The sequence below is a fragment of the Pararge aegeria genome, chromosome 17 (assembly GCF_905163445.1).
Source record: "Pararge aegeria chromosome 17, ilParAegt1.1, whole genome shotgun sequence".
In the NCBI taxonomy this organism is placed as follows: Eukaryota; Metazoa; Arthropoda; class Insecta; order Lepidoptera; family Nymphalidae; genus Pararge; species Pararge aegeria.
In genome coordinates, this window is record NC_053196.1 from 14,368,735 (window position 1) to 14,391,810 (window position 23,076).

General features: G+C 37.3%; 1 protein-coding gene across 5 annotated transcripts in view; it reads left to right on the forward strand.

The window, feature by feature from the left end:
• LOC120630932 (NPC intracellular cholesterol transporter 1) overlaps positions 1–23,076 on the forward strand; it is a 78,816-nt gene that overhangs the window by 34,480 nt on the left and 21,260 nt on the right. For 3 of the 5 annotated variants that reach the window (XM_039900283.1, XM_039900286.1, XM_039900282.1), the window contains exons 3-18: positions 1,696–1,915; positions 2,523–2,602; positions 3,503–3,712; positions 4,079–4,271; positions 7,742–7,816; positions 10,262–10,456; positions 10,758–10,899; positions 11,774–11,913; positions 13,541–13,748; positions 15,903–16,068; positions 16,992–17,253; positions 18,464–18,665; positions 19,376–19,576; positions 20,832–21,003; positions 21,654–21,885; positions 22,283–22,417. In XM_039900283.1, coding sequence (XP_039756217.1) covers positions 1,696–1,915; positions 2,523–2,602; positions 3,503–3,712; positions 4,079–4,271; positions 7,742–7,816; positions 10,262–10,456; positions 10,758–10,899; positions 11,774–11,913; positions 13,541–13,748; positions 15,903–16,068; positions 16,992–17,253; positions 18,464–18,665; positions 19,376–19,576; positions 20,832–21,003; positions 21,654–21,885; positions 22,283–22,417 — 2,833 coding nt within the window. The remainder of the gene's footprint in view (positions 1–1,695; positions 1,916–2,522; positions 2,603–3,502; positions 3,713–4,078; positions 4,272–7,741; positions 7,817–10,261; positions 10,457–10,757; positions 10,900–11,773; positions 11,914–13,540; positions 13,749–15,902; positions 16,069–16,991; positions 17,254–18,463; positions 18,666–19,375; positions 19,577–20,831; positions 21,004–21,653; positions 21,886–22,282; positions 22,418–23,076) is intronic. The other 2 variants (XM_039900284.1, XM_039900287.1) reach the window with 1 other exon arrangement.

Genomic DNA, 23,076 nt, shown 5'->3' on the forward strand with positions numbered 1-23,076 from the left:
AAATCCCACTCCACTTTGTGTTTCTCGAAACAGGCCGTTTAGTCACTTCATTTCCATTTAGCAGTTGACAGTAATGATTTTACCACTAATGTTCTAATCTTTAACCATAAAATGACACAATTAACTGCATGCAATAATGGCTGAATGAAGGTTCTGTGCGCTCTTAATTCTGCGATTTGTGACTAGAATAATCCGTTACTGATCTCTGACAGTTGAACATATAAATCAATAGTAAACAGTTGACATAACCTCGTAGTAGAGTAGTATTAATTTAAAAAAATATTGTTTTTATCATGTGTTTCAAATTAATTTTGACGCAAATTATACAAAAAAAAAAACTATAGTTGTAAAAATTATACCAAAATACGTTTTTTTTATGTAAGTTATAGGCATATTGAAGTTTATGTTGGAGTTAGCGTAAACAAACTCACATACATACATAAATATATGAACCTCGAGAACAACACAGTCCTATTTTGAAACTTCGTGTTATAAGTATCCCAGTTAAGTGAAGGTTAAACATTATTCAGAATATAATGGCTATTTAATAGCAGATAATACAGAATTTAATGTTTTGGGACAAATTGAGATAAAAGTATGATTTACAATGTTCGAGCACGCGACATTGAAGTTTAACAATGATTTCCTGTATTTAAATAAAAATTAGTATCAAATCAATTGTCATTTATTTTAAAATAATGACCTTTGTATAGTTACACTAAGTTAACCCAATTTTATTGTTAATTAATTAATTTTATTTAAAATAACCGTACTTGTGCTTTATTTATGATGACCCGGTTAAGTTTAAAAATATAATAGTTTAAATTGGAATACCTTCCAATTTCAACTGATATTATACTCTCGGCTTTCTTAGCTCGTTCGCTTTTACCATACGCTATAACCATACTTGATCCATAATCTACTATTAAACAAGAGCAATCTGAAACTGCGGGCGGAGCTAGTACAAGATAAAGCGAAGTGATTCATAATACTATCATAGTTCAGACGGTCAATATAAGATCGACTTTGTTTTATTGAACATAATCAGACAAAAATTACCACACTCTAGGTTATCTAACAATTATTTACATACTCTTATAAAATGGTGATTGTTTGTCTAACTATGATTATTTTTTTCACGAATAATTAAAATTCAATTGTCCGTTTGTAATGTCACAATGAATTAAAAAATTTATTAAACGCACATAATATTGGATTGCATACAAATGGTGTTTGTAAGGGAAAAAATGGTTATTTTAGATTTATGTATTTTTTCTTTGCTCTCTTTTATTTTCATAATTTATTTAATTCGTGTAATTGATATTAATTAGTGATTTATGTGATTCCTAGCGAAAAAAAACGTGTCACGAACTCTATGTAATTTTACAATACCGATTCAGCGGATTGTAAAGTTTTGGTGACTCGCAAACTGACCGTTTTTTTTAAAACCATAAATCCATACGAAACCTGAAACATATGATAATACAAACACAAAATAGCACACCTCGTGGCGAGAACCATAGACAAGTTAGGTTTTGTGAGTTGCCTAGTTAAAATCGATTGGTGAAATCAATGAATAATGTTTGCCTAGGAATTTTTTATGACGGTATTGTGTTTAATATACAAAAACCTCGATGGTGAACCACATGGAAGATTGCAGTCACTTGTGTTATAAAAAAATGTTTATTGTTTCAGGAAATCCTTGAGAAGTATTGCCCCGACATCGCGGCCGAGGGTGTCTCCTGCTGCGACCTGGACCAGCTGGAAAACTTTAGTAAGGGCGTAACCGTGCCCCTAAGCATGCTCGCCCGCTGTCCCTCGTGCATAGACAACTTCCTCAAGCACTTGTGCGGCATGACGTGCGGCCCCCGACAGAGCGATTATCTGCAGCCGAACAGCACAGAGCCATATAACGGTGAGTTATAAGTCTGGGAGTCTAAACGTAACCAAACTTATTCAAATCACTGAAGATCACATCAAAAGTGGTTCAGACGGTTTGGAGATTAGCAAACACACGCACAGGCAGAACAGTCTCACTACGGATTGTTTACTTTGTTATTCAATAGTTTACTTACCATCGGATGATGTACCAGGTCTGGCAATTACCAAAAGAAACAATAACAAGGAAGCGATCGATGCATATCTCTGGCAATTCATATTGGTTTTAAAAACATTTCTGTTTATCACACCGGCGGCGTACAGTAGTAGTTTCCGAACGTAAGAGGCAATTTAGTTTAAAAATTACAATAAAGTAGTTACAAAAGTTTTGTTACAATTGGAGTGCTCCGAGTCTCGTTCGCGGCGACAAGGTGACGTGTACGCAACATTTTTAGAGTCTTGTTCTTAAGATTAATATGTACTAATAGTTACTATCCTATACTCCCTACTAATATTAATAATGCGAAAGTAATTAATACAAGTAGGAAGGAAAAGTTAGGATGGATGGATGTATGTTACTCTTTCACGCAAAACGCGTCTAGTGGTGCACTAAAATGTTTTATTAAGATTTTTTGTCTTTTTAGGAAATCAAACGAGAATTTTGGAGCTGAACTATCATCTTGGCGCCACGTATATGAATACTACATTCAATTCCTGTAAAAGTGTAAGTAAAATACATAACGTAACACGAAATTACTTAATAGTAAAAATATGAACTCTTGTTTCATAGCTTGTGGCAAATTTATACATAAACATAAAACATAGTAAATATATAAATAGTAGTAGTAGTAATAGTATATTTATAGTATATTTATTTACTTATGTATAAAAAAAAATATCATTAAATTTCGGAAGTGACAAGACTTGAACTTGTGACTTCGGCAATCGGGCCTAAACGTATAGCGTTTAGCGCCTAACCGTAGCTTAGTGCTAAAGACCACTTAGCTACGGTTCTCATGACGCCGATGTCGTCATTTATGCAGTTGAAAATTTATAAAATTGATATTTCTTAAAATTTATTAAATTTTTATTTAGTTGTAATAAATCCATACTAATAATTTAAATACGAAAGTGTGTTTGATTATCTGTGTGTCCTTACTTTATGCCCAATCGACTTGATTTAGTTAGACATGGAGTTAGTAAAAAGGGCTGAGAGAAATGGCAAATTTTTATCCCAGGAAAACAAACGGTTCCAACGGCATTTGGAAAAAAATATTATAAACGCGGATGAAGAACGCTAGCAGTATATAAAGCATCCGCTAGTAGTACTTTAATAAAGTTATTCTATCTATCTGTCTTTCTATTGACTTTTGACTAAACAATTGGCTGAGCAATCATTTAATACTTTAAAAGATTTATTAACTTGACGATCTTTAATAGTGACTAATTTTTCTGACATATGTATATATATATTTCTACTAACATAAATTAGACATTAAGACAGAAATCGTGTATTTGTGATAATTATAAGGGTCAAACTGTTTCTTATTGCTACGCCCTGACAGGGTCTCGTGAATATGTTAAGGCATGGATGCAAGTAAATTAATAAATTAATATTTCTCAGGTACAAATGCCGTCTACAAACCAGCTAGCACTGGATATAATGTGCGGTCAAGCGGCATACCTTTGTAACGCACAACGCTGGTTTTCCTACATGGGCAATGTGAATTTGGGTCCAGTGCCTTTCCAGATCAACTATATCAGCGGTGACGAACCTAACAACGCATTCACGCCGTACAACCCACCAACTAGATCTTGCAAAGTTGGGTTACCGGTAAGTCTAGTTGAACCCTTCACCAATACCCAACAGTATAATATTAAAAATGACATGTATATGTTAAAAAAGCTTGGGAATTAATATTTAGCTATGAATTGCTTTAACTTAATAGCTAAAAATTAATTCGACTGCGTAATGGAGATAACAAAAAAAAACCCCGGCTAAGTTTGTTGTGGGCACTTATTAGACCAAGGCGCGTTTGGTACCCTTTTAGCTTTAGTTCTAAGTTAACGAATGTAGTTATCACCATCATCTAACATAATTGGTAACATTATATATTTATAAACGCTTCATAACTGCCTGTGATAGGTGGGTCTACATTAATAAAACATTTTGGAATTTAAAACAACAACTCTTGCGCAGGGTCAGCCGGGGTGCTCATGTCTGGACTGTGAGGACGCGTGCCCCGCCCCCGCGCCCTCTCCGCCCCCGCCGCGCCCCTTCAGCTTCCACGGCGCAGACGGGTACGCTGTGGTGATGGCGATTGTGTTCGTTATCTTCACTACACTGTTCCTCAGCGGCGTCTACTGCTGTAACGCTCAGGAGAACGTCGTCGGTGAGATATATACCATAACATGTGTGATGCGTATACAGTGAGTTCACTACTTTGTCTACTCATTGGGAGTACCGGCACGCAAGCAAACCCTTTCTATAATACCATAGGCGTTACGGGAAGCTCACCCGAAACTTATTCGATGCTCTGTCAGGCGGCAGAGTTGATTGTATATGTAATCATTGCACATATGCCACTACTGTAAATTATATTAGTCTGCTTAGGTTTAGGAATTCAACGAAACAGTAGTAGGTACATATTTTAACTTATGTATGCATTTTAAAATCCAAGAAGTGGCTAATGCACTATATGTGTCAGTCAGTTTCAGTTCTCTGAACTAAATGTAACTTTCAAATACATTAATACGGTGTTTTGGAACAAGGGTACTTGGACATTAGCCATAAAAAGTATCACTTATAATGAAATAACGTTTATTTGGTCCTGACAGAACATACAACTGGATTTTATTGTAACAAATTGCATAAAATATCAGCTGATGATTAAGGCTACCTTTAGATGACATTAAAATATTTGTGCGACTGACGCGCGGCGGTTGCTTGACCGCCTCGTTCACGTTTACGACACTGACAAATGTGTATTCTATTGTGAACACAACAAAATTCCAATTCCTTAAAATCTCCGAAACGCGCTGAATGCGGTGTTCCGGGTTGTGGCGGCATGGTTAGCTGATTGCGGGAATTTCAATGTTGTTGCCAATAACATAGACACATTGCCATTAACGAACGTGGCGATGAAGCGGTTGTTTCGCGGTGGTCGCACGGTGGTCGCGCGATTATTTCTGCATATTCTAAATGTAGCCTAAATGAAAAATAAATTGTAAGCTTTCGTTTGTATCAATTTGAAAAAAAACTAATTTTTAAAATCAGATGAACGAACGAAAAAGACTTTTATGCGCACTATATTTTGTTGGTCCGAACCAATGTTTATTTACCTTTTATTTAGAGGTTAAGGTTGTAAGTTAAGATGGTGATATTATTAACTTTACTAATACATCGGAACGCTGCTACTATTTTTGGGGGTGAAGGTTTTTAGTTCATAAACATACTTTAGTTCTAATTCGCTTTTACACAAATCTGTGAAACTTAACTATATCTAAATACTGGTAGCACTATTTTCAGGTCTGCTCTATTCAGCATGTAACAAAAATGCGTTTGCTTTTAGATATTCTAATAAGTTTATAGATTTGTTTGCTAGCGAATTTTTATCAGCAACTTGTGATTTAACCATAAAGCTCAGTTCAGACAACGCTATACTATTCCGTTTCGAAATACCAACTACCAAAATGAAATGAACGATAGCTATAGAATACTTACTTGCACAAATAAACTTTATTTTTATTGACTTCCAAGGAAAACAGTGTTGAATTCGGAGCGTTTTTCTATAGTTTTTGAGTGCACATCTTGCACCTGTTATTTCACGCCTATTTTGCATAAACTGATATAATAAAGTTTTTTTTTTTTATCTAAATGTTCTACAAGTTATTATTATTTTTTTAAAACTGCTTCAACAATGTAAATATAATTTTGATGTGACAATATGTCACGAGAGCATTTACTACCGAAATAAAAAAATTAAAAAACCAAACAATAATCTCATTCCTTATACGCATGGATGGTATGTAACCTTCCATTGATATTTATTTGCTTTTTCGCATTTAGTTGCCTGGAAGAGATGGCTGTAGCGATGTAGCGTTAAGGCCATCGTACTGTACTTACTTATTATCTCACTCTATTGAATTTATATTTCTGTAACTTTTTTTTTATGTGGTGTATATTTTCTTTTTGGAACCTGGAATAAGCGTGTCCCATCTTAAACCACGTCTTTACCATCTTTATTTTGACGAGATTGTGGTCAAACGCGAGGCCTATAACAAAAAAATAAAAAAAACACCACCTTACTTGTTATTGGATCAAAAATTTTGTTATTAGATATACTATAAGCTTTATATATATTTGCATCGTAGCCTGAACTGCACTTGACAGGTTTATTTCACAAGTTGAATATTATCTTTATGTTCTCTCACAGATTTAAGGAAAAAGATAGATAGGAAATAATGGATAGAAGCAAGCGGTATTTTGCGAAATTCCATGATAAATAATGAAAATTAAGCTTAATTATATATACTCCGCGAAAAGCAGTAGAATCTGTAGATTTGGACTTTACAATGAATAATCGTTAAGTGATGTTCGCATTGTAAAGTCAGTATTCCCTGGGGATGCTCCGTTGTCGGAGCGAAATGTATATAATAGACGGGGAAACCTGTCCACAAACGAAATACAATCATGAAACACAAGTTTAAAAATAGCTTTCACCTCATCAACCATAGACTCATGACTTGAACGGCAACTAGCTTGAATTAGTAACAAAGGGGCAATAGCGCCAGCATTTTGGGTACAATGCCCATAAGTGAACAGTTAGATGGCTTATATTTATGTAAATATTAATATAAGTTTGTAATTATTATTATGTATTTTCTAATTGGAATTATATTTTCCTAATCTTGACTTTTTTTTATACATTATTACGTTTTGGTTGAAAATGTGTGAAAATACTATACCAAGTGAAATTCTGTACATATTTCTGATTGTATTGCGCAGTGAAACATTATTATTGTGTGATAGGAGCGAGATATAAGTACAAAAGAATGCGATAATCGCATAGAGATGAAGGTTTGGCATGTCTAGCTCCGTCTATCTTTTTCCCTTAAGTTTGTGTATTTTCACAGTAGTTATTGGATTTTGAATATTTATTATGTAAAACTGACAATAACATTAGACACACGCAGACTTTATGAATCTTTTGACTGATAAGAAGAAGTCCAGTGAAGAAATCAAGTTTATTGATTCTGTTTCATTTTTACACGTACAAAAAAATTTGTTATATTTTTGCACTTTAATTACGCCTTATTTGCCACAGTCATTGCAATTTGATCAAAGAGCTTTGAATATTTGCTTATAGAAAGTTCTTCACAGCAAAATATTGTGGTGAATGATCGGTATTCTCGGCCATATTTCTTACTAAATGGTTATCCGATTAAGTAAAATTTTCTCGAGCGAAAAACATGCCGAAGTTATTTTCTAACGAAAATTTGAAGTACGTTTTTCTTAGTTATGTGATAGAATGTGTGAAAAAAAGACTATACATGTCGGTATTACTGAGTTTTTTTTATTATTAATTTAATAGAAATTCTATAGATTTAACATTATTACTATGTCTACTACAATTAATGTCAATAATAACAATAGATACACAGTTAATTTTTTTAATTACTAATTTTTACTGATAATTCCTCCAAGTGTCATGATGATAAACTCGAAGATTGCATTAAAAATTGCAAAAAAAAAATACTCGTTGCGAGATGAAATTAAATCCGTTCATCTTACGATCTTAAGTAGTAAAGTCTGTTTGTGCGTGGTTGGGTATCGGGTGCTAACAGTTGGGTGTGGGAACAGATGGGTGGGCGCGCGCGGCAGAGCTTCGCAGAGGTGGCGGGCCCGAGACCAGTCCGCTGCACAGTCACCGATCCAGTACGTATACTACTCGTGTGTGTCGTCAACTCAACTATCACTTCTGTAGCCTTAATACAAGATTCAGTTTCTCGCAACATAGGCGTCGTTTTCGAGTATGGTAATACTTGAAGATCTGACTAAAATAAAACTTATTACCATTGTGTTAAAGCTCAAATTTTCCCACGACTCTTTAGCTCGGGCTCTTGATAGAACGATTGTAAAACAAAAATCAGAAGTACAAAATTTGCGACTGTAAAACTAGTTATATAAGGTCCATTTCACTTTGACGATACAGAGACTGATGTGGGAAAACGAGCCCTCGATTGCTAGCGAGTTAATCTTGTACTAAGCGTACAGGACATGTTGCTGTCACTTTGTTTTTCTCTTCAATAGGTTACAGTTTTGCAGAAAGGATTTCAACACAGTCTAATTCACTCTCGAATTATTGATATTTTGGTCATTGTAGCTACAAAATAATACTTCTTTTTATATTTTATTCCACTACAAGTTAGCCATTGACTGCAATCTCACCTGGTGGCAAGTTGTGATGCAGTCTAAAATGGTAGCGGGCTAACCTGTTAGGGAGTATGGTAGTCAATACTACTACGGTAGTAATCCTAAATAAATACCTGATAAATATTAGTGAAAAGTGTGAGGGATGAAATTATAAATTCTGATATTTCTCTCTTCTACGCCTACTAGCCACCAGACCTTGGTCTGGTCTTTGGCCGTGGCTAGTTACCACCCTACAGAAGAAGCAAGTGCTGCCAAGCGATTTAGCGTTCCTGTACGGTGTCGCGTTATAACTGATCAGGGCTATGGGTTCAATGGAACTAAAAGGCCGTCACCATTAAAGACTGCGCATCTTCTCTTATCAGGTGAGATTGCAGTCGAGGGCTGACTTGTTTTGGAAAGAAAATAAAAAAAAAACTTGCCTAATACTTGCATGGGTTCGAGTCAATTGACGGACCTAGAGCGATGTTCTACCATCATGTGAGCCAACTGCTTCGTTCGTCAATCATTACAAAAGAAAAATAGTCCAGTGAAGGTCGTGGTTGCTGGTGTAATCACAGGCACACGAGGCTTAACACTTATGGACAAAGGGCAAAGGGTAGTTTGAAGAACTTGTTTCTTATGGACAAAGGGCAAAGGGTAGTTTGAAGAACTTGTTTCTTACGGACAAAGGGCAAAGGGTAGTTTGAAGAACTTGTTTCTTATGAACAAAGGGCAAAGGGTAGTTTGAAGAACTTGTTTCTTATGGTCAAAGGGCAAAGGGTAGTTTGAAGAACTTGTTTCTTATGGACAAAGGGCAAAGGGAAGTTTGAAGAACTTGTTTCTTGTGCTACTAACTACTACTACTGCTATTTTATTTGTACACATTGATACTTTCGTCTTGTAGTGATTGCTTCGCATGAGGTTTTTATTTTTTTTTTTTTTAATAAAAACTGAATTAAACGCATGTGCTATGTATATTAAATGCTGGAATAAAATCATTTTAAGACCTTTAATTGTGCTGCAATAATTTTTTGTGTCATATATATATGTATATCGATTATTACAACACTATGTAATCATTACATTAATTTTTGGTTATTTATATTCATTTGAAACACATTAACGCCGACGGCCGATTCGCGCAGTGGGCAGCGATCTTGCTATCTGAGTCCATGGCTTTGGGTTCGATTCCCACAGCTGGAAAACGTTGTGTGATGAAAATGAATGTTCTTCAATGTCACGGTGTTTATCTGTATATTATAAGTATTATGTATATTATTCATAAAAAAATATTCATTTATTTATTTTATTTATGTCCATCCTATATAAGTAAACGTGATATCGTTATTATTGTTGTTCTGCCTTACTTATTATGCCGATAAGGTGGGTATTCTTAATTCTGTTGTGACGTCACAAGATTCCCTGCTGACAAGAACGGCACTAATGTTAGATTTATTAGAAGTCAAAGTGCCATCAAATGCAGCTAGTATTATGTTCAGTACTACTAGAGCGTCCTGTGGCAGATTTCTGCCGCTAAGCAGCATTTTAGCAATGCTATGTTCCGGTCTGAAGGGCGAGGATGCCGGTATTATTGCAGGTTCATGAGGCTTAACACCTTTGCCTAAGGTAAGGTGGACACAGGGTAACACTTTGCAGGATGTCTGACGTTTCTGATACGTGCCGCTAAGATGTGGAACGCCCGGCAACTGTGTTTCCTGCCACGTATAATTTGAGTACCTTCAAGGCCGGAGTGAATAGAAGTGAATAGGCTTTTTCTAGGTAAGCGTGCTCCGACCTAGACCTCATCATTGCTTTCTAACGGGCATGATTTTCGTCAAGCGCTGGCCTATCGTTAATAAAAAAAAAAAAAAAAATTAACAATCAGGTGGTCTGCTTGGTCCATCTATAAAAAAAAGCCGCATGCTACAGCAAGGGTCATGTCATTTTAAGCATTCCTAAAATTTATAGGCGTTGCATCGGAAAACAATCAAGAGATGGCCACCAACCCACCGCCCGTCGGTTGGGCGGGCGATCAGGCCGATAACACAGAAGAGGCGACGTTCTTCGAGAAACTTGGAGCCGAGACTGAGAGCAAGCTCGAAGACTTCTTCCAATGGTGGGGCACAGCGATGGCATCGCGACCATGGGTCGTTCTTTTCCTTGGTAAGTTAATTTTTATTTATTTGTACACTACAAAAGGAAAAAAAATGGACAGTACAAGAGGAAACTTAAAAAGTAATAATAAAACCTTAAAGAGTTCAGGATTTTAATTAAGTGTTTCTTGCAGATCCTGCGACGTGTTGCACAGCTTATAGGCAATAATGATGATCCATCAGTAAAAAAATATTTAAAAAAAAAATATGGATGGCGCTATTTCGATACCGTATGAATCGTAATTAACTTCTCACACGATTGAAATTGTTATGCAGGACCAGTTTTGTAGATTCATCCTTTTTTTTCCCAGGTATCTGTTTCGTGACGTCCCTCGGCGTGGGCGTAAAGTTTATGATAATGACGACGAATCCAGTTGAGCTTTGGGCGTCCCCAACCTCGCGGTCACGTCTCGAACGGGAATACTTCGACTCTCACTTCGAGCCTTTCTACAGGTACATTTTTTAACAATTCATTGGTTATACAACATGTACCTACATGTAAACCGTAACTTAAGAGGCTTTAGAGGTACATTATTTACTGTTTCTGAGACTTATCTGTAAAACCGATACGCTTATAGTTTTTGAGTAAACCATTGCCATAGGTTTTACTGAAAGAAATGAAATACAAACATCAAATGCAAAAGTAAAATAAAGTGACTCCTGTCACTTTATTAGGTACGCGTCGCGCAGCGTAGGTACTATGCATGTGTCGGTCTTTTATCTTCAATAGGGTTGCCATAAGTAAGCACTTAGAATTTTTTGAATTAGTTTCTGTGGAAAAATAAATATGCTTCTTTTGATTTAATATTTTTACAGTGTGATTCCTTATGAAATATACTTATGCATCCTATAATAGTATTTCGTAATTCCGTTACACGTTGTATAAGTAAACCGGGGAAAGGAAAAAAGTGATTATTTTCTTTCACATTTTTATCCCCACTTCGAGCCTGGGCGCACGGGTGGAAACTATATCGTTATATTTTACGTGTAACATTAGACGGGGCTTAACTTCCCCCTTTTCCAGTTACCGTGTTTTGGCAGATGGAAAAGTAAATTTTTTCCCATTTTAGAGTATACAATTATTGTATCCGTTGTATTTATTAGTCAATAATAGTAATCGTTAAAAGTCCTCGAACACGCATTGTAACAGCGTGGTGGGTCTATGTTCTAAAACATAGTTCTAGACATGTCTCCTGAATGTGAGGAGAAGCCTGTACATTCAACTACACGTTAGCCCTTGTCTGATTATGCAGTCTAAAACGGTAGCGAGCTAACTGTAAGAGGTAGTGACACTGTATTTAAATAAAGCAAAATTCCTTGTTCACAGGACAGAGATGTTGATCATAAGTTCCAAAGGCCTGCCCAACTTGGAGTACACCATGGACGATGGAACAGTGTGGGAGTTGGGGCCGGTGTTCAACAGGACCTTCCTGCACGACGTCCTCGACTTGCAGAATAGAATCCAAGGTAACTAGGAATATAAGCTATCGTTACTTCGAGGAAGTCTATAATAAAGTACAATTTAACAAGTAAGGCGATACGGTACACGGACTTGTTAAGTAGAAACGTTGTAATTCTGCTGTACAAATACTGATAACGTAGATTTTTTAACGATTTAACGGTTATTTAAATCTTTCAACACGGGAAGGTGTCGTTTATCTTCACGGGGAATATTTATCTTTGTCCGCAGTTTCATTATCAACTCTCCGAACTTAGTCGCACGGGTGTAAATAATATCCAAATAATATACGTATAATAAAAGGGTATGTAATATAGGGGGTAAACTTTTTTCCTTCTCCCTGATGCGCCGTGCTTTGGCAGGTGGGCATTATAAATTGTGTCTTTTGTATATAGTCGGGGGATAAAAGTTTTCCTTGTCGCTGTAGTAGTAGCGCTGTATTTTGTTCTGACGTTTAAAAACATTAAACTCTCTGGTTGTGTAGTAAGCACATTTCTTTACGGTCTACTGACCCCAATTTTTAACACAGGGCTGGATGTCCTTTTACAAATTAATATGTTAAGTAATATAAATAAAACTCAGAAGTTCGTAATAACAATATCTTTTAGCTATGTAGCTTGGGTCGAACTAAACTTGTCATGCAATATTTCAGCATACCAACTTAATTGTTATTTAATTTTACTATTGTTTTTAATTTGGTTGTATTATTTTCACAGTATTTTTTGTACTTATGTTTTAATTTTTGTCATATTTGGCCTGAATTAAAAGCATTTATTATTATTATTTATTAATTCACTTTATTAGACAACAAAGTAAAAAAGTACCTACCCTACATCAAACCTTCTTAAATGTATATACTTGATTGTATACAGAATAAAAGGTAGCTAAAATTTTGTCTCCATTCGAAGCGCCAAATGTGATGTACGAGTGTCTTAGGAACTAATATTTGAATGTCTTAGTAATTCAAATTTTATTTCCGCGGGCACTTAATAAATAAATAATAAATGAATACTTATACTACGACAATACACACATCGCATTAGTTCAGTTGCACATAGGCAGTGGCGTGCACTTCATACATGCACAAAAGCACTGCACATAGGTAACAAACAAACAGTTCCTTTTTATCAATCTTTGATACGTTGTACGAGTCGTTAGTTCATAATAAATTAAATCGCCACCTAGCCCCAAAGTAAGCGTAGCTTGTGTTTTGGGTAATAAGGACTGATAAATACTTTCATGATATAAGTACAATATACATAAATATTTATAATATACAAATTACCACCCAGACACTGAAAAACATTCATGTCACAAAAACATGTTCCAGCTGTGGGAATCGGACCCACAGCCATGGACTCAAAAAGCAGGGTCGCACCCGCTGCGCCAGTCGACCGTAAACACTTGTATTGTCACAACTTTTTGTTTATAGTTATTATTAAACGATCAGGCAGATGGCCCCACCTGGTTGTTGATCACCATCGCCTAACAGAGCAAAACTTCGCAAGGAAATCTGTAAAACGAGTGGTTTTACAGCTTCAGAATAGCTTCAAGCAAGCAGACAAAAACGAAGTGACAACAGCCTGTCGAGCTGTTTTAACAAAGATGCCGTACATTGAGAACTTGTCGTTGCAGCTTTAGTTGGTAACAGCACGTCGACGGCAGGGGAAACAAACAACACTCGTATCGAGGACATCTGCTTCGCCCCGCTGTCGTCGCCTTTTATCGGACCGGTGACCTCGAAGCAATGCGCCGTCCAGTCTGTGTGGGGCTGGTGGCAGAACGACCCCGATCGCGTCACCGACGACGAATATTATCTGGAGGAAGTCATCAGCTGCTCACAGTAAGAGAGATTTCCAGCTTTCCATCTTCATCATATTAACACCATATGCTCTGCTAGCGTTTTTTTTCTTTTAATAGTATCAATTAACGGACCAAGCAGGATTGCCCACCTCATTGTAAGTGAAAAACGAAGCAACTTAAAACAGAGCGACACTTCACAGGGCATGCAATGAGCACGTCCTGCAACGTGCCGCAATGTTTCCATCAATTTAAGCCTAATTTGCGTGTAATAACACACCATTGCATATTATGAAAATTAAGCTTAATTTGCTATACTACGCGAAAAGCTTGAGAATCTGTATGGTGTAATTTATAATTTCTTCAATCCTTATACTCCACACAAACCAGTTCGTCGGCAATGTACCCTCTGCGCACGTTTTACTCCGACACCGGAGCGTCCTCAGGAGATGTTGACTTTACAATAATATCATAAAGCATATTTACGATGCCTGGGAACGTTCGCAGAATGCCATTGGTGTTTTCTGTGATCTGTCCAAAGCATTCGATTGCGTTGAACACAAAACGTTGTTATTAAAACTAAGCCACTATGGCATCAAAAACGTTGCACTCAATTTAATTGCCTCTTATCTAAGTGATAGAGTTCAAAGGGTATGCGTAAAAGACATAAAGTCTAAGGGATCATCTGCCTTAATGGGTGTCCCACAAGGCTCAATTTTGGGTCCCTTATTGTTTCTGGTGTATATAAATGATCTGCCACACCATGTCAGGGGCACTTGTGAGATTGTACTGTTCGCAGATGATACATCTCTCATTTTTAAGACTGATAGAAACAAAGATAATTTTGACGACGTAAACCGTGCTTTGTCACATGTGTCAGACTGGTTTACTGTTAATAACTTACTTTTAAATGCAAAAAAAACTAAGTGTTTGGAATTTGTTTTGCCTAACGTAAAAAAAATTGATAAAAACATCATAATAAATGGAGAAACACTTAAAATAGAAAACTCCACAGTTTTTCTAGGAGTGACCTTAGATTGTAAGCTACAGTGGGAACCCATATAGAAAGCCTAGCGAGTAAACTCAGCTCAGCTGCATATGCAATCAGGAAAATTAGACAGCTTACCGATGTTGAAACAGCTAGGCTTGTTTATTTCGCATACTTTCACAGTATTATGTCCTATGGGATCTTGCTGTGGGGAAAAGCTGCAGATATTGAAAGTATATTTATACTACAGAAAAGAGCCGTACGATCAATATATAAACTTGGATCACGCGAATCGCTTCGTGAAAAATTTAAACAAATAGGTATTCTTACAGTAGCTTCGCAATACATTTATAGTAATATAGTCTTTGTGAGGCAAAATATTACTCTTTATAAATCAAAAGCTGAAATTAACAATCGACTTACCAGAAACGGTCATAAATTAGTGATATCTGCATATCGTCTGCGAAAGGTGCAGAACTCCTTTGTGGGGTTGAGTATACGCTTTTACAACATGATTCCTAAGGAAATTCTTGACCTACCAATGCATACATTTAAAAAATGAGGTTACTATACATTTGATGAATTCCTCAATGACAAGGTAGAATGGAAGCAGCCAGCCTCGCTCTCATCTCCCGCAAGATAGCAAAATGATTGTAAATGTTGATGTTGGAAAAGAGCAACTACTGAGTTTCTTGCCGGCTCTTCTCGGTAGAATCTGCTTTCCGAACCGGTGGTAGAGTCACACAAACATGCATACTTGACGTTTCAAAAGTGCTTATAAAGTAGGCCTACTTGAAATAAATGAATTTGAATTTGAATTTGAATTTGAATGAATAATTGTTAATGCTGCTTGGCAAAAGAAAAAGCAGAGACTTCCCCGGACGAGTTTTGCCACAAAAAGCTCTACTATTTCTAGCATGGGCAGGATATTCAAAGGGCGGTTATCAAAATCCGGCAATACGCTGACAGTTCCTTTGGTGCTTTAGTTGCTCATTGGTGGTGGTGATAACTAAATATATTGGTTTTATGATTGCTTGCTATGATCTATTAAAAAAAAAAAGGGTTTTCGGCCACTGTACTGAAGTGAATTCACACACTGTAATTGAAGAATCTACGTCGTGCTCTCAACCGCTCCACTTTAATAGCATCTAACCTTGAAGTTAAGGGCAGCACTTGATCAATATTTAATGTGGATATAATGTACTTCAGGAACCCGTACGGCTGTCTGTCGGTCTGGGGCGGGCCCGTGCTGCCGGCCGTGGCGCTGGGTGGCTTCCTGGCGCCCGGAGAGTCTCTCAGCAAGGCCTCGCGCTTCCACCGCGCCAACGCGCTCATCATCACCATCTTGGTCAACAATAACCACGACAAGGAGAAGGTAAGACCTTTCTTTCTCTGACTCTTCCTAACACTCTCACTTATCCTCCATCCATATATCTGCGCCTCAAGGTAAAACCTATTTTCCCCTTAATCTTTAAAACCATCTCGCTCACACTCCAGCCTTGCATCCCTGTCACTCTTATACCCGGACGATGTATCAAGTCGCAGAAGCAGGGCTTTTCTTTCCCAAGAAATTGTGTCTAACTAAATTAATATTTATAATCATATAAAATATTTCAATGTAAGAAAAAAAAAAACTTGTCCCTTCTTGTCTCTTTCTTTGCGATAACAAATACAAGGAGAAGGTAACGCACACTAATTTTCTCCCACTAGTTTTCAAACTCACTCAGACGCAGGGCGGGGTCTTAAGTTTATTTGATCCCGTGTACACGTGCAAAGAAACTTGTGAAATAGCAGTAATGAACGTTTTATACTTTAATCAACATTGCCTCGTCCGAAACAGACTGACTCGTTAATATGGTCATGGTTGAAGCGGTCACGAGTCAGGTCAGGCCAAAAATTGTTAGGTATGTGCTTTTTTCTGTTAAAGAATTTCTAGTACCAGCTCGGAGGTCGGAAATTGGTGGTGTCAACCCGCCGTGGGTCCTGGTTATTATCACTTACTTGTGACACCGCTCTATGCTCTAACGCTACACGATCGCTATTCTGTGAGATGGTGATAACAAAAAAAAACCTGCCTAAGGATGATGTGGGCTCTTCTTAGACCAGGGCGCGTTTGGAACCCTCCTAGCTTTAGTTCAAAGTTTACGAATGTAGTTATTATCATCACCTAACAGTAGTGTTATCATATTATGTTATGTATGAATGCTTCATAATTGTCGGTGACTACATGAATAAAACATTTTTTAATTTGAGTTTTAATTTGAATTCCGGGTTACAAATACTTCTCTCAAATTTCAGCTGAAACCGGCTCTAGAATGGGAGGAGGCGTTCATCAAGTTCATGAAGAACTACACAGAGAATGAGATGCCAGAGTACATGGACATCGCGTACACGTCCGAGCGGTCGATCGAGGACGAACTTGACCGAGGCTCCAAGTCCGACGTGCTGACCATCCTCGTGTCATACTTCATCATGTTCGCGTACATCGCGATATCACTCGGCAGGTTCACCACGTGCTCGAGGCTGCTCATCGACAGTAAAGTCACCCTCGGTTTAGGAGGTGAGCTTATTTAATCAACCGTAGTCTTAGTACAAAGATTTTCTAGCTCGCCATCGAAATATTTGAACATCAGAGTAAAATGGACCTTATTTTGCATTGAGTTAAAGTTCAAATTTGACTACAACTTTTTAGCACGGACTTTTGACAGATTATTTGTAAAGCAATATTGAGAAGGACAGGATTTTCGACCCTATAACGTTTGACATTAGGTTTATTTTACTTTGATGATACAGTACCATGAGTTGTTTTTTTGGAGAGGGAATCGGTTAATAATACCAGGATTTTGAGTATAGTAAGATAGCGTTGCATATAATGAAAGTCATTATAATGGAATCTATTCATAAAAAAAAAACTAAATCTATTCATCAATTTCGTTTAGTTTGAAGACATATTTTTCCAGTTAATTTAAAAATAAAAAACAGGGCTGGTTCAGACAATTTCTTGACATACAACCTAATCATCATCTTCATATCAACCCATTGTCGGCCCACTACTCGTACCTTATTGTCGGAACAGCACGAGTCTTCCCACGTGTTATGGAGAACTCAGGCATGCAGGTTCCCACATGTTTTCCTTTCACCGTTAAAGCGAAATACCGAAATTGATATTTTTCTTGGAACTTCAAAAGTTAGAGGGGGCTAGGATTCGAACTCGGTCTTCTCCAAAATTGAAGCCGACGTCCTAAACATTAGGCTATCACCCGTTTTTTTGCTTGTCATAAAACCTAATACTCAGAATTAATGAGCAAAAAATTGATTGCAGCTTTCTGCAATGGAGAGGCATATAAAGACCATAGCTTTGGGATATATTTGCTATATACAAAGTTGTATCGTCATTTACGTTTGTTTGTTCAAAATTCAAAATTGAAGCCGACGTCCGCACCATTAGCTATCACCGTTTATTTGCATGTCATAAAACCTAATACTCAGAATTTATGAGCAAAAAACTGATTGCTGCTTTCAGTAATGGAGGGACATATAAAGACCATAGCTTTGGGATATCTTTGCTAAATGGAGTTGCTAGTTGCTGAGAGCTGAGTTTCTTGCCGGCTTCTTGTCGGTAGAATCTGCCTTCCGAACCGGTGGTAGAGTCACTACAAACAGACAGACTTGAAGTTTCAAAAGTGATTATATTAGGCCTACTTGAAATAAATGAATTTTGAATTTGAATACAAAGTTATATTGTCATTAACGTTTGTTTGTTTGTGCAGGCGTGCTGATCGTGCTCGCATCAGTGCTTTGTTCGATGGGCATATTCGGCTACATCGGCGTCCCCGCCACACTCATCATCATGGAGGTGATACCTTTCCTCGTGCTGGCTGTGGGCGTGGACAACATCTTCATCCTCGTGCAGACCGCGCAGCGAGACCCGCGCAGACCAGACGAGACCATCGAGCAACACATCGGCAGGACGTGAGTTGCTTGTTACACACGTACTAACCTCAGTAACTCACGTTGACGGCATCGACCTGCAAACCTATTATCGGTGATCTGGATTCACTGACGTCAATCGCCGTCACCTCCGAGCCTAGAAGGGAGCACCACTTTGATCTAACATCGATCGATAGTCACACAATTCTTTATTAATAAATTAGTTTTAAATTAAAATTCGCACTTCTTTGCGCCCGCTGGTTCCACCCTTACGTAAGTTCGTTGTCTTAACAGCCTCTCAACACAACAGCTAGGCTAGAATGGCCAGGTAACAACGGTACAAAATGCTTCTTTAAGTTTATTAGGTACGCGTCGCGTAGCGTAGGTGCTATGCACGTGTCGGTCTTTTATCTTCAATAGGGTTGTCATAAGTAAACACTTAGAACGTTTAGAATTAGTTTGTATGGAAAAATAAATATGCTTTTTTTATTTAATATTACAGACAGGGTGATTCCTCGAGAAATTTACTTATGCATCCTTCACTACTATTTCGTGATTCTGTTACACATCTTATATATTGAATCTTATCTTTATACAAAGATAGAGTTCTGTTGAGTATTCCGTTAAAAGTGCAAAGTGCGTGTTTTTTACCCCTCCAACTGTCCCTCTATTACACTTCGTCGACCCCCTACCACCCCCTTAACGTGTAACGAAATTCATCTCCTGATCCCTAAGCTATGACGTGTTCGCAGGCTGGGGCAAGTGGGCCCGTCAATGTTCCTGACGTCGGTGTCGGAGTCCGTTTGCTTCCTTCTGGGCGCGCTCAGTGACATGCCCGCAGTGCGTGCCTTCGCGCTGTACGCGGGCGCCGCATTGCTCGTGGACTTCTTGCTGCAGGTCACGTGTTTCGTGGCGTTGTTCGCGCTTGACACGCGCCGCCAGATCAACAACCGGTGCGTACTGTTACGCGCTGCCACTTGGCTCGGATAAAAATAGTTCATTACTGCAGTGGCCAGCAAAAGAAGCGTTGATGGATGAACGTGTATTTTATTTATTTATTAAAGGTGTTCCTTTAAAAACAATACATATTAAAGGATAGTAACACAAATTTTGTTTCTTATCAGTGTGACTAGCCACTCAAAAGGTACGTATTAACACATACGTAAGTCCATCAATTCAAAATTGTGGCTTGTATAGAAGTTTGCTTTGCATTTTTTTTTGTAAATATTATTAACAGCTTTCTATTAGGGCAGATTGAAATTTAAATAAAACTTTTGATAAGTTACCTCATTGGTTGCCATGTTTCAGAGTAAAAGATCGTTTCATATGTAACGGTGATTTACCTTTGCCTTTTCCCTACCGAGAAGAATAAGGGGAAATAAATCGCTAAACCACGTTAGGTATGGATTTTCACTTTTGCCGGTCGCTGCTCGAATGTTTTTCGCGAGCACGGCAATTTCAATTTATGTCGAAGGAGGTTAATGAATGATGATGATGAATATACTTTTATTGCACACCACAAAAAGTACATAGAAAAAAAATAAAAGTATAACAAAACAACGTGATAGTGATTTCTTCCAGGCAACCAATGGTGAAGATAAAAAACAGGTACAGAAAATAGTTAGGTGGTGCATATTTATTTATTTATTTCTTTATAATAGACTACCAACAGTAGAAACATTAAAACTTGATCTTTTTTTAGAACGAGTCAAATAGTAAATGTTCAACTATGTACAGGTTATCACAGCATGCATTGAAAAGGTTAATATAAACCTTTAAAAGTATAAATATTTATAGCTAAGTTACAATGAATTATTTAACTTAATCAATTATTAGGAAACAAAACAAAAATGAATTAAATCGGATTAAATAATAAAAATTGATGTCTTAAAAATAATAATATATATACATATACCCATATAATAAATATTTCATTACTTAAATATACATATAATATATTAAAAAACAATATTTGTAACTAAAGACAAATATATAAATAAGTAACTACAAATATATATAATATATATAAAAATTATATTCGCTTAAAAATAATATAATAGATTAAATATGAAACAAAATAAAATAAATAATTATTCTCAAAAAAAAATTAAAAAAAGAAAAGACGAAGGTTGTCAAAAATACGCTCAAATTTTTAAGCATGTTTGAGAAAAAGTGTATTTCATTCATTCATACCCACGGTGGGCGCAGGTACGACGTGTTCTGCTGCGTGTCCGGCAGCAAGGTGAGCGACGCGCGCGAGACGGGCGACGGCGCGCTGTTCAACCTGTTCCGCTACGTGTACGTGCCGTTCCTGATGAAGCGGGAGGTCCGCGCCTCCGTCATGATCATATTCTTCGCCTGGCTCTGCTCATCGGTTGCCGTAAGTATATTTTTTTTATTCGCGGGAGTGTTTGCCCGTAATCATCACGCTGGGCGGACGGCTTGGTGATCGCAGTTGATGGTAGTAGGGTCTCCCTTAGTCGCGTCGTACGACACTCGCGGGAAGACGAGGGGTGGTGCCAACTACATTCAGATCTGCCACACAACACCACACGACGTGTTATATTTAGATAGGAATTAAAATATTATATTTTATTTTATAACCCATTATATTTTTGAAATACTTACCCCAAAATTTGTCAGGAGGACATTGCTATTTATTATTACTGGTATGTAGAGTTTTGTTATTTTTTAGATTTATTGAATATCCTGAGTAGTTTTTATGAAGTATATTGTACCTTTATTTGACCTATACCACAATTAAATCTTCTTACTCACATCCTGGGGTAGCTGGAAGAGATCTCTTATAGAGATAAGCTTTCCTTTGTACACTTCACGTATCTTATGTTCACAATCACAATTTATGGTACATAAATAATAAATAAATAAATAAATTACTTGAGCAATAAGACCGCCTTTGCAAACCAATCTTTTCGGAAACATATGCATAGCTGTATTTGCGTTATATTTAATGAATTTGTGCTCAAAAAAAGTGTATCCATCTAGCTATATATTAAAATAAAATTCCAGGTGGCCCCGCACATAGACATCGGATTGGATCAGGAACTCTCGATGCCCCAGGACAGCTACCAGCTGAAGTACTTCCAGCACCTGAACCGGTATCTGAACATCGGGCCGCCGGTGTACTTCGTGGTGTCTTCGGATAGGGACAGCCTCGACTACTCCGATCGTGATGTGCAGAACATGGTCTGCGGCACGCGGTTCTGTAGGAACGACAGCGTTGCCATGCAGCTATATTCTGGTGAGAATTTTTTCTTCCCCTAAAATTTGGCCCTTTACAATCGAGCAATTTTTTTGTGACGAACAATATCGATACATAACACCTCTAACTGTTATTTAAACTTCCTAGTTGTATTGTTAACGAGAAAGTTGTTTGTTACTCTTTCACGTAAAAATGATGATCATTGCCGGATATTTGGAACGGAGATAGAGGTACCCTAAACACATAGTTTACTATAGGAAAGGTACCCGGAAAGATTGAATCCGTAATGGCAATAAAAAAATTCAGATATGCAGATTTATTCAGTCAGTCAGTCAGAAAACAAAAGGTTGTGTAAAAAACCGTAATAAACGTGGAGAGGTACTACCTCTCCACGTTTATTAATCTAAATCTAAAATAATGTTATTTTTTTCTGCAGCGTACCGGAATCCCAATGTATCCTACATCGGACAACCACCCAACGCGTGGCTGGACGACTTTTTCGACTGGGCCGAGGCGGACAACTGCTGCAAGAAGTTCCCCAGCAACGACTCCTTCTGTCCCAACTCAAATAGTAAGTCGCCTATATTCTTACAAAGAGCCTAATACAAGAAGTACAAAACTTTTAATAGCGCGTGACAACGTAACGTTAAACTTTTTTGTACCGAATACCTATAAAACGACAAAGTAATTACAAGAATAGTCGAAATTTTTCTAGATTATTCCTTTTGTTTTTAATTACTGAGTATAAAAGGTTCTGGGCCTTGGAAGCGGTATAAAAGCGGGCGCCCCACCAGTCTGCTCTGAGAGCGAAATGACGTAACGTATAAGTGCTACTTAAGCGTAAAAAGAGATATGTACGGAATCTAGTGATTTCGGCTCTCATTCTGGACTATGATTGACCTGCGATTGGAAGTGTGTTCTGGAACTTCATATTTAAGAGCTGATTGAAGTCGTACAAGACATCGGATGTTCTTATTCCAAATTTTCCAACCTTGGCACTTTTCTATATTTTAAATAATAAATAAATAAATAAATATACTACGACAATACACACATCGCCACCTAGCCCCAAAGTAAGCCCCAAACATTTTCCAGTTATGGGAATCGAACCCACGGCCTTGGACTTAGAAAGCAGGGTCGCTGCAAGCTGCGCCAATCGGCCGTCAAATTTATTAAATATGAATATAAAAAAGTAACAACTTAAATATCTAATGGATCTATGGAAAATGA